At 54.0% G+C, this 15,076-nt stretch overlaps 1 protein-coding gene across 1 annotated transcript in view; it reads left to right on the top strand.

Annotated features, from left to right (window-relative positions):
• The window catches only part of LOC115854162 (ALK tyrosine kinase receptor), a 101,135-nt gene that overhangs the window by 60,668 nt on the left and 25,391 nt on the right, over positions 1 to 15,076 (top strand). Inside the window, exons 9-16 of the mRNA XM_030858032.2 lie at positions 758 to 856; positions 1,338 to 1,490; positions 2,489 to 2,593; positions 4,604 to 4,790; positions 5,475 to 5,565; positions 5,695 to 5,759; positions 7,159 to 7,288; positions 13,411 to 13,508. Coding sequence (XP_030713892.2) covers positions 758 to 856; positions 1,338 to 1,490; positions 2,489 to 2,593; positions 4,604 to 4,790; positions 5,475 to 5,565; positions 5,695 to 5,759; positions 7,159 to 7,288; positions 13,411 to 13,508 — 928 coding nt within the window. The remainder of the gene's footprint in view (positions 1 to 757; positions 857 to 1,337; positions 1,491 to 2,488; positions 2,594 to 4,603; positions 4,791 to 5,474; positions 5,566 to 5,694; positions 5,760 to 7,158; positions 7,289 to 13,410; positions 13,509 to 15,076) is intronic.

Here is a 15,076-nt window from a genome sequence, read left to right on the forward strand (position 1 = left end):
GGGCGCCATTCCCCCTGCTGATGGGTGCTTGCCCTGAGGGCAGCTGCGGGCAGTCCCAGCCCAGCCCTTCAGCAAGCAGCTGGCCCCTGGCCCCAGCTCTCCTCTGGGCTTCAGAGCAGAGCAGAAGAGCCTTCTGAAGCTGAGAATCATCCCCACAGACTAGGACACAATGCATGCACGCGCTGTGATGTGCTGTCCGTGTTTTGCTTTATGCTGTGTGTGAGATGCTCGTGTTGACCAGATGCTCTTCTTTTCCAAGCCTAGGGTGGGTGGGCGGAGCCCAAGGGGAGGAGCCCAAAGATAACCCAACCCCCACTGAAAGGAGGGACAGGAGCCTAGAGGCACAGGGGCCCATCCCCCCTGCCCCAACCCTGACCGGATGGGACAGGACAGCCACTCCTCAGTGCCACTGCCCGACCAGTCCTGGGAGAGGGGCCAAGGGGCCAACCCAGCCCGGGGAGACTAGAACTCTTCTGACTCTTGCTAACACGGACTGCTTCCTGGGGGGGGCCCAGCTGAGTGGTGAGACCCCCCAGCGGGAGCTGGCCTGGACCTGGAGGAGAAAGTGGCCCACACACCAGGCTTCTATTGAGCCGAGCCCCAAGTGCAGCCCCTGTGCCCTGAGCCTCCCTTCCCTCCCCACCGCCCCGCCCTCGAGGCCCCTCCCTGACCCCGCTGCTTGCCCTGCTGATGCGCACATGTGTCCAGACTTGGGCACCCACCTCTCTGCGTTAAACTCTCCTCTGGTTTGCCACAGGTGGCAATGCTGCCTCAAACAATGACCCCGAGATGGACGGAGAGGATGGGGTTTCCTTCATCAATCCACTGGGCATCCTGTACACCCCGGCTTTAAAAGGTACCCCCTCTGCCAGGTGGCAGAACCAGCTTCCTTAAGCCAGTTCTCCCTCCCAGCTAAAACTCCAGGGCTACTGATGTGAGTCCAGGACACAAAGGTGTGATCGTGGGTCCCTTGCAGGCAAGTCTACTTAGTGGTCATCTCACCAAGTTTCCTGGAAATCAGGATGCGTGATCTGATTTGGACACGGAAGGAGAAGACTGGCCAGCCCTAGAAAGTGCAACAGTAATAGGCCCGGTACCTGTACCAACCTAAGTGACCCTCGTGTGGACCCTCCCACTTGCCTGCCTGTCCTCTGTCTGAGTTCCCCTCACCAGATGCGCTGTGGACTTTCCTGCACAGGCAGCGCTCCCAGCGGCAATGGGACGTAGGAGCAGGGACCAGAGAACCTGCCCTGACCAGCTGGAGACAGAGCGCAGAGCCTGGGGGTGGGGTGCAGGGCGGCCTCCGCCCAAGGCTGACCCTCCCTCCTTCTCACCAGTGATGGAGGGCCACGGGGAAGTGAATATTAAGCATTACCTGAACTGCAGCCACTGTGAGGTAGATGAGTGCCACATGGACCCCGAGAGCCACAGGGTCATCTGCTTCTGTGACCACGGGACAGTGCTGGCCGAGGACGGCGTCTCTTGCATAGGTAAGGGGGTGGGGGAGGGAGCCCAGAGCTTGAGCCATAGCTGGTTTCTTTGGTTCTGGGACACCTCAGATGCAGTTTTGTAAACTTCCTGACACCCCTGTCTGCCCCCAGCACCAGTGCTCTGCTGATGGGTAGAGGGACCTGTGTGTGAAAGGTGGGTCACGGCCCAGGAAGGAGTCGCAAGTCACCTAGTCCCACCCCTAATCCCAGATGTGACCCCCACATCCCCACCAGGGGACCGGCCCATCTCCACTGGACCCCCCAGCGCCAGGGACCTCAGTACTCCTAAGGCACAGCGTCCCATCGGGGAGTCACAGCGCCAGACCCGTTCCTTCCAGCTTCCACTCCTGGGCTCCCTGCTCACAGGGGCCCTTCAGGCGTGGCGTCTGAACACAGCGCTGCCGTGCTCCTCCTCAAGTCTTCTCCACATTAAATAACCCGTTTATTTCCATCCATTCATGTGGGACACAGGTTTATGCCTCCTTCTCACCCTGGTGTCCCAGTTGTCAATGTCCCTTTTGAAATGCAGTGTCCGGGCCCAGGCACGGTGCCTCGGGGCGGTCCATGCCAGTGTGCACCCGGGCCCGCCCTCCCCTGCGCTGGGCCCGGTGCGCTCGCGGACAGAGAATCAAGTCAGCCTCTAGAGTCTAACTGACCGGGACACTCTGTCGCTGGGTCGTACTGAGTTTGTAGTCATCTAAGGTGCCTGAATCTCTTCTGCAGCCGCTGCTGGCTCATCTTTCATCCTCATCCTGTCATGCACATTTGATGTTTTGGATCAATGTCCAGATTTTGATATTTATCCCTTTTACATATTCCCTTCCCACGAAAGCTACTGTTGAAAGTTGTAAAACCAGGACAAACCTGCTTCATGGCCTGGTCCTCTGAAAAGGATGGTGGTCCAGGCGTCCAAGGCCGGGGAGGGTCTTTCTGACTTGGGGCCAGCTCAGAGGAGAATCCGTGTGGTCATTGGTGCCCCGTGGGGACCTGTCTTCCAGTGTCGCCCACCCCGGAGCCCCACCTGCCAATCTCGCTGATCCTCTCCGTTGTGACCTCTGCCCTCGTGGCCGCCCTCGTCCTGGCTTTCTCCGGCATCATGATCGGTGAGTGTCCCAGAGCCCCAGCACTTCCAAAGCGGGGCAGGGAAGGCAGACCTGGCAGAACAGAACAGCATCTCAGGCTGTGCCGTGGATGCCGAGGTTTCACTCGAGGTTTCACTGCCCCTGGGTGGGCAGTGATGAGGGCAGCCCACGCCAAGCCAAAACAGAAGGCCCCCTCACTCCACCCCCTGCACATCCCTGGTCCTAGGAGCCATGATTCTGAACCTCAGCCCTGTGCATAGCCTCCTGGTTGCTCAAGGAGGGGGCACTCTTCAGAGTGCTAAAGGTCAGCCCCACCCCAGGCCTCCCTTTCAGCGCTCATCAGACCTGGGCTTCTACTAGTCTGGCTCGCTTCCCGTGTCACGCCTCCAGCCCGCCCTTCCCCACTCCATGCAGAGAATGCAGAGCTGGTTTCTGACTGTTTCCAATTAGGCCAGTGAGCCAGGGAGTGCTGACCTGCAGGTCGCAGAGGGCCCTGCATGGTCCAGCCAGGCTCTTCCTGCTGGAAATGCCCGGGACAGGTGGGCAGGGACCTGAGGGGAAGCAGAAGGAAAGGCTCAGCTCCGGACAGCACTTTCAGGCCAGCCGCTCGAGGGCAGGGAATCTGGGGGGGGGTGGGGACAGGGAGGTGGCAGCTAATGTGATCCCCATGATGCCATCCTGCAAAGGGCAGGATGACGAGAGCTACCTGGCTGCACGCTTACCACGCGATGGGTGACTGACACATTTTAGTTCACCAGACCCTCAAAGAACCCTATGATCACGGTTGGCATATTTCACAGAGGAGGAACTGAGCGCACAGGAGTTGACTCACTTGCCCCGGCCCCGCCCTGTGAATCACCTCCCATGGAGTCTGCCTTATATATAGAATGTTCTCACACATAGTAGTAACAGTGATAGTGGTCACTTGTACTGGGAAAGCTGTTTAGAACTTTCCAAAACCATTTCTTTCCTTTCTTTCCTCCTTTCTTTCTTTCCTCCTTTCTTCCTTCCTTCCTTCCTTCCTTTATTTATTTATTTTCGTGGCACTGCACAGCTTGTGGGATCTTAGTTCCCTGACCAGGGATTGAACCCACACCCCGGCAGCACCATGTCCTAACCACTGGACCGCCAGGGAATTCCCTCCAAAACCATTTTATGTTGGTGAATTCATTTCATTATCACAAACCTAGGGGACGGGGAGTGGGGCTTTAGGAGACAGGGCAGGAGTTATTGTCCCTGCTTACAGAGAAGGAGACTGAGATCCAAAGAGGTCACGTGTCGCTTGTCAGTGTCACAGCTTGTAAGTAACAAAGGCAGAATTAGAACTCAGGCACCAGCTTAGACCCAGTTTAGAGACCTTTCACTCTGTGACGGTCTCCAGCTATGTGGCTTGGCGGTTCTTCAACTGTAGGAAACACAGGTGACCAAGAACCCCAGCTGTACTCTCAAATCCATTGCCATGCTTGCCCCACCCAGCGCCTGGGCAGAGCAGAGCTGCTAAGGCAGGCCCCCTCCTGGAGACATGGGACTCCTCTGACGGCCGACTGCGGATCCAGAACCTAGCAAGAGCCTTGCTGGGACTTCTTTAGACTGAATGGCCGTCTAGGGTCTTTGCTCAACCTTCCCTCACCCTGTCCTTCACATGGGGTCAGACTTTCAACACAGTATGGTGGCTTCCCAGCCTTCCTGGGTTCCCTCCCAATTATCTCTCACAGGCATTTCCCCTAGTAAAATCCTTGCCTGTTTAATCCTGTCTTGGGTCTGCTTCTCAGAGGACCCAAACTAATGTGCCTCTGCCCCTGCATGATACAATAAATGTTTTCCATTCATATGATTTTAAGCTTTACATTTACTTTCATCTTTCAATTAAAGGTATGCTTTCACATCTGTAATCATTTTGTTCGTATGACTAAGTGTGATGGAAAGATTTAGATCCCTGTGGAGGAGCTGGAGATCCAGGAAGGCTTCCTGGAGGAGGTGGCCTGGCTGCCTGGCCCGGGCCACCTTGCGCTGACCTCCATGTGTCTGCAGTGTACCGCCGGAAGCACCAGGAGCTGCAAGCCATGCAGATGGAGCTGCAGAGCCCCGAGTACAAGCTGAGCAAGCTCCGCACCTCCACCATCATGACCGACTACAACCCCAACTACTGTTTTGCCGGCAAAACCTCCTCCATCAGTGACCTGAAGGAGGTGCCCAGAAAAAACATCACACTCATCCGGTGAGTGCCCATCACTGTCCTGGGGGGCAGCGGGGGGTGTGGGGGAGGCAGGGAAGGGAGCGCTCCAGGGGGCCGGATGTCATCCCTGCACCACGAATTCCTCCGGCAGCAAGAAGCCAGTAGAGCCACCCCTCAGGGCCCCCAACCCCCCCAGGGAGAGAAGGTTCAGTGTTCAGGGCCATTGGGGGGGGTGTTTGCTTGTTCAACACCCCATATACACATGGGGTTGGTACAATGAGAGGAGGATTAGATGGGAGGAATGGGGCTCTCCTCAAAATCCGCCCAAGTGCCCCTCCCCAGGCCTTGCTCCCCACTCCTAGCTCCCAGAGCACCCTGTGCACGTGTCTGTCACTCACCAAGCACACTCCAGGGGGTGTCCACCAGCTGTCTGTGCCCCTCACCCCCGGCCCCAGGGAGCACAGGCCTCCCTGGCAGGCTGAGCCTTAGTCCCCTCTAGGTCCCTGGCAAATATTAGAGGCTCAGTAAGTGTTCACAGAAGGAATGTCCAGCCAGTGTCCTGAATCCTGGCTTGGAAACTTTCTTGCCGGGTAAAGCAATGGAGGCCAGGACCGACGAGCAAAGCCAGACTGAGGGCATTACCCTTGAGGGTGTGCGTGACCCCCCTGGCTCCCATGTGCGTCCACTAAATGTGCCCCTGTCTCATCTCGCCTTCTCTTTGAACAGGGGTCTGGGCCACGGCGCGTTTGGGGAGGTGTATGAAGGTCAGGTGTCTGGAATGCCCAGCGACCCGAGCCCCCTGCAAGTGGCTGTGAAGGTAAGAGGCAGCTCCCCTGTGGGCCTGACCTTGGCCAGGGGTCTCTGTAAGTGTGGCTGTCTGCTGAAAGCCTCTGACCTCTGCGGCTCACAGCCTCCTTCTCCTTCCCACCCTCCCTTCTGTGCCCAGACGCTGCCTGAGGTGTGTTCCGAACAGGACGAACTGGATTTCCTCATGGAAGCCCTGATCATCAGGTAACGATACAGGGAGACACCCCACACCACTGCCCCAAGCCTGTAAGGGACACGAGATGTTTCTAACAGGCACATCTTCTAGGGAAACAGGATTGTCCTGCAGCATAGCCCTCCCTCTCCAACAGGAGACTCTGTAAATTCTTACCACGTCTTACCAGAGTGGAACCAGCCCCCAGATGGCTGTCTTAGAAAATGAATCCAATCGATAGCGCTCCACCTTCAATCCGCATCCCTGTGTCACCAGCTGGTTCTTTTCCCCCTTTTCTTAAGAAACAGAGCATGCTGGTTGTTGACAGTAGAAGATACAATCCTCCTCCAGGTATCTCTTCCACCAGGTGCTTCGCCAACCCCAGCTCTCAGCTCTCATGTAAAGGAAATGGGCCCCCAAGTGATGGAAGGTGCCCACCCTGGTCCACCCAGCTGGCCTGACCCTTCAATTGGTGGATCTGGGGCCCCCCACTGGGAGTCTCAGTGGCCGGGGCTCTGACAGCAGATGTTGGACCTTGAGATCTGGCCAGGCTCATGGCCTCCTGGTGCACTGGGGAACCTCAAACATCCTGAAGGCTGGGGCAGCCCGAGGTCTCCCCTTGACAGAAGTGGAACGAGTCCAGAGCAGCATGTGTGGTGCGCTGGGTCCATAGGAGGATAGCAGCAGGCTCAGCCCCTGCTTTAAAAATGACGTATTTTCTGACTGAGCATGTAGTATGTGATTATTGAATAAAACCTGGAAAGTAGGAGAGTAGATGGAAGGAGACCCGAATCACTCCATCTCTGTACTTGGCAGTAACTAAGCAGCATTATATTTGGGTGTACAGTCACCCTGTGTGTCACCTCTGCACACGTGCGCCCACGTGGAGTTTCCTGGCCCCGCTGCCTCACGTGTCCCGATAGGATCACATTAACAGGAAAACCCGAATCTCAGAGCCCCCATGAGGAGTCCACATTGGGATCCGTGGCCCACTTCCTTGTTCTCTTCCACACACGGTCACCTGGCAGGTCTCACGCAGTCCCTCGGGAAAGCAGTTCCTCTTCCGCCTGAGGCCTTCCTCTGAAAACCCAAACCCCAAACGTGAATCCTGGCCAGCAGTCCGCGCCCCAGCCTCAAAGCCCTCCTCTCCCCACCCCCGCCCCACCTGCTCACCCAAGTTCCTCCTCGCCCCCAAGCAAGTTCTTTCAAGCAGACTGAGCTCCCGCCAGACCTGCCCTCTGGTTCTCCCAGCTTCTCAGCAGCCGGATTATCCTCTGCTTAGGCCCAGCCTGGGAGCCCTGCTTCCCACATTTACAGAAAGCATTTACAAAATGTGGCTTCTGAAAGCATAAATCTGCACCCGGCTTTGCCCACTTAAGGTTTTCCGAGACTCAGCTCAGTTAAGCTCGGTTATCCCCCTCTGCTCTGCAGCAAGTTCAACCACCAGAACATCGTGCGCTGCATCGGGGTGAGTCTGCAAGCCCTGCCCCGATTTATCCTGCTGGAGCTCATGGCGGGAGGAGACCTCAAGTCCTTCCTCCGAGAGACGCGCCCTCGCCCGGTGAGTGAGAACCAGCCTTTCCCAGTAGCTGTGCCGGGGGACGGAGCAGGGGGAGGAAGGAGCCAGGGTGGGCAGCCTGGGAAGCAGCATACTCAGTGGGACCGAGGGAGTCAGCCCATGGGCTCGGATCTGGGGGAAAGGCGGGAGGGAGGGGACAGAAGGTGGCTGAAGGCTGAGCCCAGCCCCAGGGAGCTTGTGTAAGGCTTGTGCAACAGCTTCTCCAGGCTGTATCTATTTTTATGGCCTGCTGATTGTGGAAAACCAAAACTAGGGACAAGCACAGTGGGGGGACTTTCATGCCGGCTGTGTCACTCACTCAACCAACTGACTTGGGGCAGGTCACTCTGCATCCACCCGTTCTGAACCCCACTGTCCGCATCTCTCAAATGTGGACATCCTGACCTTGTAGTTTTCCTATCAAAGTAGAGTGCTGGGGTATTTAGGAAGGTGCTGCATACATGTTATGGTTAAAGGGCTAGAGCTTGGGGGAGTGAAGAAACCTAAGTGACCCACCCACGCCCAGCCCTGCTTGGCCATTAGACAACCTGCTTAGGGCAGCCAACCCCCACTAACCTCAGCATCTGCAACGTGAACTCCGCGGGCTAGGCTAGAACATCTCGGACAGAGATCATTTATAAAATACAGCACACTGGGGGAGCCCGGAGTCCAGCTGTTCACTCCTGTCACTGCCGGGGTCTTCAAGAGGCCTGGACCCTGGAAACTGGAGCAGAGCAGACCCCTGAGTTAGGACCTGACTTCCTCTGGTTGCCACTGGACTATGAGAACCACGGGGAAGACTTGTACCCTCCCCACCCCCAGGACAGCAGAGAAAGACCGACAACCGCTCTGCCACAGCAAGACCAGGACGGAACGCTCTCCTCACGAGGACCCCAGGTGGTTGCGGAAACCTCGGAAGGTCACGCCTACTCCAGTCCACGCCTTCGCTCAGGCTCAGTTGAGAAACCGCCTCCTTAGGAGCCTCCACACCGTCCCCGCAAGCCTCTGGGTGACCTCTCTCGGCATCTAAGAGGAATCCGCTCTAACGCCTCGAGAAGATGAGTGTGTGTGCACCTGAGCACACCTGGCAGGAGGAAGGGGCTGGGGGAGGGGCAGAGAGGACTAAGCCTACCTCACGGTAATCCTCATCTGCATTGTCACAACCACCCTGTGAAGGAGACGGTACAGATCTCACCCCGTTCTGGAGGCGGGAAAACAGTGGCTCAGGGCGGTCATGTGACTTGCCGAGGTGCACAGGAAGTGAAAGAGCTGGAGCTAGAGCTCAGGTCTGGTGGATCCTAATTCCATGCTCTCTCCAGCCTGCTGTGCTGTTTATCCAGATGGTCCTCTTCGAGAAGCCCTGAGTGCCAAGGTGAGGGTGGGTTGTTCAGAGCAAATGCCGCCAGCTATGCCGGCATCTCTGCCAGGTCTGGGCACCAGCCTTGGCTTTCCCACCAGCACCCAGCAAGGCCGAGCGGTGCTGGGAAGCAGTGCCTCTGGCAGACGTCACACGGAACCCTTGGTATCACACTTTGGGCAGAGGCCTAGCTCTGGCTTTCCCACTGGAGATTCCTGGGGCTTGAGGACAAGAAAGTATTGTGACCTCCTTGTAAAGGGAATCTGGGAACCCTTCACTTGGCAAGTCCGAGGACTTGCGGGCAAAGGTATCTCTCTCCCTTGATGATGAAAGAGGATTTGGATGTTGTCTCAAAGAACGAAGCACCAGCAAGGAAAAGCAGGTCACGGATCTCTCCCACCACCTCCAGCCCCAGAGCCGCCCCCAGGAGGCTCAGAGCAGGAGCCTGCTGCCGAGTTCCGACCTCTAGCTGCAGCTACCGCCCGAGGGATGCCCACAGCCAGCAGAAGGTCGACTCCGCTTGGGAGAGCCTCTTCTAAGGGTCGGGATCCCCCCGACCAAATCTGCCCGCTAACCCTTGACCCTGCTCTTCTGTGTGGCTCTCCCTGCCAGCCGTGCCCCTTGGTAGCACCCCAGTCCTCCTCCTTACCCCTCTACACACCCACTCGTCTCAGGTGAGCTGGTCGTTCCTGAGGTACTGCCCACGACGGGTGATTTAAAACGTCGGATCACAGCCTCCAGAGTGACCCCGTGCAAATGTGTTTGTAGCAGCAACTTCCGGCCGTGGGTGGAAGGGGTGGGGAGGTGGGGAGGAGGTTGCTAGGTGTCCTGCATGATTCTCAGAACCACAAAATCCAGCTTAGTGGAGTGGGGGTCAGGTTGACTGTGAGAAAGGAGCGCGATTTAGAAGTGGACCGAGGGGGCTAATATCAGCAAATCCTACACATGATGAAGAAGGGAGGGGCTGGCTGATGGACATCAGGGCCGGAGAGATACACGCCCTGAGGAGAGCGTGGGCAGAGTCGTGCCTCCAGCCTGTGGAGCTCACTGGATTCAAAGGCCTGAAGTCCACCTGATTCATTTGTTTGAAGTCCTTGAGTCTCCGGGCTTACCTGATGATGACCTGATGTGTGCAGGCACCCGGCTGGGCACTCAGAGTCACACGAGCACTCTGTACTCACTTCCTGCCATCCCCGGGGCTCAGTGGCTCCATGGACCATCAGCATAGAAGGACATGAAGTAATGATGGATATACAGACTCAGAAGACAGAATGGGTACCTGGGCCAACCATGTCTGTCATGGAAATGAAATTCATGGGTACAGAGGAAAACATCGTTTGGTCCCAGGACCCCACCTCCTCAAGAAGGAAGGACACTTTTAATGTCAAAACAACTTTGCAGATGCTCTCTTTATTGAACAAATTTTTATTGAGGGTTTAATATATGCCAGATGTAGGCTAGTAGCTGTCTTTTAATATCAGTTGATTCAATCAATAATGACAAAGACCATTAAGGAGTCAGTAATCTCTTTATTCAAGGTGGCGGTCATTGACCGCTATAGTGTCTATAGATGTTTGGAACATGGTAATCCTGTAGGTAATGGCTCTAGAGAAGAGGCTCAGTACAAGACGGCTTCTTGGATGTCAGAGGTGAACAGCAGCACAGAGGTGAGAACCTCTGGTTGCAACTAATGCTTAGGTTTTCATCTTTGGCTTCAACTTTGCCAAATACGAATGCTGCCTCCAAAGTGCGTGGAGGGGTATTTTCTCGGCCATGTCAGGAGCCAGGAATATGAGGGCCCAGCACCATTCGCATCTCATCACTTTTCAAAATGGATTTTTGCCACGTTTAATATTTTGTGTCCCCTGTCTGCATTCTTTGCTTCTTCCTTTCATCTTTCCCTCTTACCCTCATATGTGTCAATTTTAAAATATACCCCTAGTCTGTTTTTCACTTGGTGAAACAGTTCCTCCCCCATGTCCTGTGACCCTTCATCTCTAAATGCAGAAGCTACTTAAGGAAGGAACAGGTATCAATATTATTCTGTCTTTTATTAGTATATACATTATCCTTTGGAAATAGCCCCTCAGAAACTGCGAGCAAAGAAATTATTCCACTTCAGTGGGGCCTCTTTTCTCCCGTGTAAAAGTAGGATATTGGTCAAAACAGTGTCCCTGAAGGGAACTCCGGTACCCTGAGGTGCTACACCCTCACACACACGCTCAGAAGAATTCCTCGGTCAAGCAAATCTCAGAGCCACGCAGACTCCTCTCCTACCGATTCTCAACACACCTTAGCGTTTAGCAAAGACTCTGATCATTTCTGTGATAAAGAAGCCTATTTAACCCAGGAATTCCCATGCCTGTTTGATTGAATTCCATCCCACAGCCTGCTTTGGGAAATACTGCACAAAATCCTCTCTGAGTACTGGGCAGGCTACACCCATAACCATGGCTGCCCGAGTTGCCAAAGGAAGTGCCGCATTCAGTGGCAAATAGGGGGCAGAAACCCTGGTTCCAAGGCCTTCTTTGCCCAGGAAGGATAGAAATGACACTGAGCACACTGGCTGCACTCTGCACTGCTAGTTTTAAGTATCGGTTTTGCCACAGCATCCACACCTCCGCCACCGCGCGCGCGCACACACACACACACACACACACACACACACACACACACACACACACACACACACACACACACACACACACACACACCATGGGTTACCGTCTGTCTGCTCTGTTCAGACTGATTAGCGGCGCGGTTAATTTGCTCTGAGCAGCCAAAGACAGGGAGCCCAGATAATCCCGGCCCGTGGGTTAATGCATGGGAAGATTTAGTCCCTGCAGCACACCAGACTCATGGAGCATTTGAGACGTCAGTGGTCCTTGCATCCTGAGTGATGGGGGCTAAGACACAAAGAGACCCGGGGGGAGCTGGGACTGGATCCTCTTTGGCAGGAACAGAAAGCAATTTGAAAGAAAGAGAGAGAAAAGATTGTTCTAATACTATAGCAAAATGGATGCATATTCCCCTTGGAAATATATTACTTTCCTTTTCCCCAGGAGAAGGGGACTGTCTCTCACAGTGCCCAGTACTTCTCAGCCTGACAAGGTCCCGGGAGAAGCCCAACACAAGAGCCATTTCCCGAGACCCCACAGCACCCCCAGGAGCAGCCCCCTGCATAACTGCAGAGCCCTCTATGAAGCGCTCACTCTGTGCCTCTGACTGTAGGTGCTCTTAACCATCCAGGGAGGCCAAGAGTGTCATGCTGATTTCACAGACCAGGACACGGTGGCTTGGACAGAGGCAAAGTGGTCAGCCCCAGCTCACACAGCCAATAAGGGACGAGCAGGATGAAGCCCAGCTCAGCTCAACCGAGCACCGGAATGTGCCCTCACGGCATCTGTGTGCTGCATCCGTATTCACTTGGGTACCATGCGCTGCGCCCATGGCTACTCCGGCCCTTCTCGGACACGCTCTCCCGAGAAACTCCATTTTAACTCCTAGAATCCTACTTCCCCCAACCCAGATCCTTAAAGCCCAGTTCAGGGCAGTTTCGGCTCCACCCTGTTGACTGTGTGACCTGAGCCTCTCTGAGCCCTCAGCCCTCGCATCTTTAATACAGAAGTAACCTCTCTTCCCTACCGACCACACGGGATGTTGCATCAAAGGAGATCATGTCCTGGGACTTGCTCTGTTGCATGTAAGGCACTGCCCAGTGGTCCATGGGCAGAGACTATGCCCCTCCCTGAGTCTTCCCTCCCCAGAACTGAAGCATATGCCCTAGACAAACGCCTCTCTGCCTCCTTCAGTCCCGTGCTGTCTCTCCAAGGAGTCCCAGGGAGGTCCTGGTCTGTGGCCGGCATCTGGGTAAACCCTAGTTCCGCTTTAATCAACCAAAGAACCCCCTTGTTCACTGAACCACGGCAGCGAGCTAAGGGTCGTATTGGAGACCACGGAAGTGGACGTTGAAGGCCCTGCCTCGGGTACCTCGAAGTTTCCTTGGGGACATGGTAAGATAGGCACAGAAGAGCGCAGTGAATGTGACACTGCATGACGACGTGTTGCTGCAGACTTGGGGTTTAGGAATTTAAAAGACACCAAGGAGGGCATAGCCCTCAGAAAAGACTTCCCGGGGCTCCACCAGGCTGCGGGGAGGCAACGGCGGGGTGCATCTCGGGGGCAGCGGGGGTGAGGGGGCGGCAGCAGCTTTTGCACAAAAGAGAATCATGCAGAAAGGCCGGAGATGGCTCTTCAGCTGCCCATCATTTTCTGGAAGCTTTCCTTTTTCAATCCACTTCAGGTCTAGGTCTTCAGGAAGAAAATTAATTTTTTAAAAAATATTTTTAAGCATTTAACTAGAGCATTTCTAAAACAATATTAGCCCCCTTTATTTCCCCACAGGCCTGTTTGTATGTTTGGGGGATCCAAATGTTTATGAAGATTGAGGTGGAAGAATGGGCAGAAAACGTGCAAAGGGGCAGGACGTCTGCCAGTCCCGGTTCCTGTGGTTTAGGGCTCCAGCCCCGCTCATCTGGGAGCTGCGACCCTGTAAATGTTGCGCCCACCTGCAGAGATGGAGTCTTTGGTCTGGGCTGAGGCCCAAGCATCTGCATTTTTTAAGCCGCCAGGTGATTTCGAATGTGCAGCCAGGGCTGAGACCCTGGGGGTGGCGCACCTGTGTGGCCTCCTAGCAAGCATGGGAAGTGTTTCAGACCTTCTCTCCCCCAAGAACTTCTCATCATCTGGTCACTTCTGTCTGCCACAGAATCAGCCCTCCTCCCTGGCCATGCTGGACCTCCTGCACGTGGCTCGGGACATCGCCTGTGGCTGCCAGTATCTAGAGGAAAATCACTTCATCCACCGGTGAGTCTAAGTGGCCTTGCTCTACCCCCACCTTCTGTATGCTTCCCTACATGTCTCAGGGGCCCAGCTCGTGCCTTCAGAGCAGAACAATAGGTCTCTCTCCAAAGCTGTTTGGATGGCTCAGCTTTGTCTTTAAGATGGTTATCACTCTACCAGGGCTTCATCTGGCCCATAGGTAAAGTGGGATCATAAGACATCCATGCCAGCGCTGGAGACCCAGATGAGCTATACCTGACCCCCTGCAGGGACTCCTGCCTGTGTCAAGTCCTAGATCATGTGAACGTTTCCATATCTAGAAAACTGGGCTCCTTAAGGGAAGTTTAAGGAGTTTGTATTTTCACATATCTGACTATGAGTAACTCGAAGGCAAGGACCCTGTTTTATTCATCTTCATATCACTGGCACATGGTGGGGCACAATAAATATTTATTGGATAAATTATTTTTTTCTAAAATACTCTGAAATGAAAAATAACGATTATTTTCTCCACCTCTGTACTTCATTTCCTCTACTCTTCTACTCTACTCCTTGTGTTTAAATGGTGTTTTCATTGGTACATCAAGTCCATGTGTAATGCTATAGACATGAGAGATGACACATACTTCTTTCCATGTGGCCATTCATGGCTTTCTCAGCAGACAGCTTGATTCTGAAACCTGAAAAGTCAAATAGATTGTTAGGCTCTTTGCAAAGCTCTTCCTAACCATTTGCTTCTAATTTAGTAAATAACAACCTGGTGAACTAATAAACATTCATTAACCCATCCAAGAGTATAAGACATTTTCCTAATAATTAGAATATGTAATACAACGTAGAAAATGAGAGAATATGTATGAGTTTAGAAATAGAAAAGCGTGTAGGTAGATAACAAGCTATGCTTCCTTCCCTAATAAAAATGGGGAAGTTGAAGGTCAAGAAATACACTGGCCTAGCTTCCCAGAACCATTCCTGAAACAAGGCGAGACGCTCACATCAGCTCATCCTTTGACTGTCACTTCACCACTTTGATCTTCAGATCTTCCTGTTGATTTTCAGCCTTTCCAACTTGCAGATCATTGTGCTTGATAGAAATAACAGAAGTAAAAGAGAAGCCAGGCTCCGTTCTTTCTGTTCTCCTCCAGCCCTGCCATTGTTATTCTTGCCCTTTTTAATGTGTACACAGCTTTCCATAAATCTCAGCTCTGGGCTTTATTGTTGTTCAGACATGACAAGGTTGTACTCTTTTTGGAATTAGTCCTTGGCTAGAGCTATCTTGCCATCTTTTGTCCACATCCTCTAAATCTGGGCTCATCTGAGAGCAACATGTGCTGTCCCCGTGGTGACTTCAGATCTCTCCCTTCACTTCTCCCTGAGGTCGTTTCTGCCTTTAAAAAAAAAAAAAAAAAGATTTATTTATTATTTTATTTATTTTTGGCTGCTTCGGGTCTTAGTTGCGGCACGTGGGATCCTCGTTGAGGCATGCGGGCTCTTCGTTCCTGCGCACGGGCTTCTCTCTAGTTGTGGCGTGCAGGTTTTTTCTCTCTCTAGTTGTGTCGCACGGGTTCCAGAGCACGTGGGCTCTGTAGTTT

Source organism: Globicephala melas, chromosome 12 (genome assembly GCF_963455315.2).
Source record: "Globicephala melas chromosome 12, mGloMel1.2, whole genome shotgun sequence".
In the NCBI taxonomy this organism is placed as follows: domain Eukaryota; kingdom Metazoa; phylum Chordata; class Mammalia; order Artiodactyla; family Delphinidae; genus Globicephala; species Globicephala melas.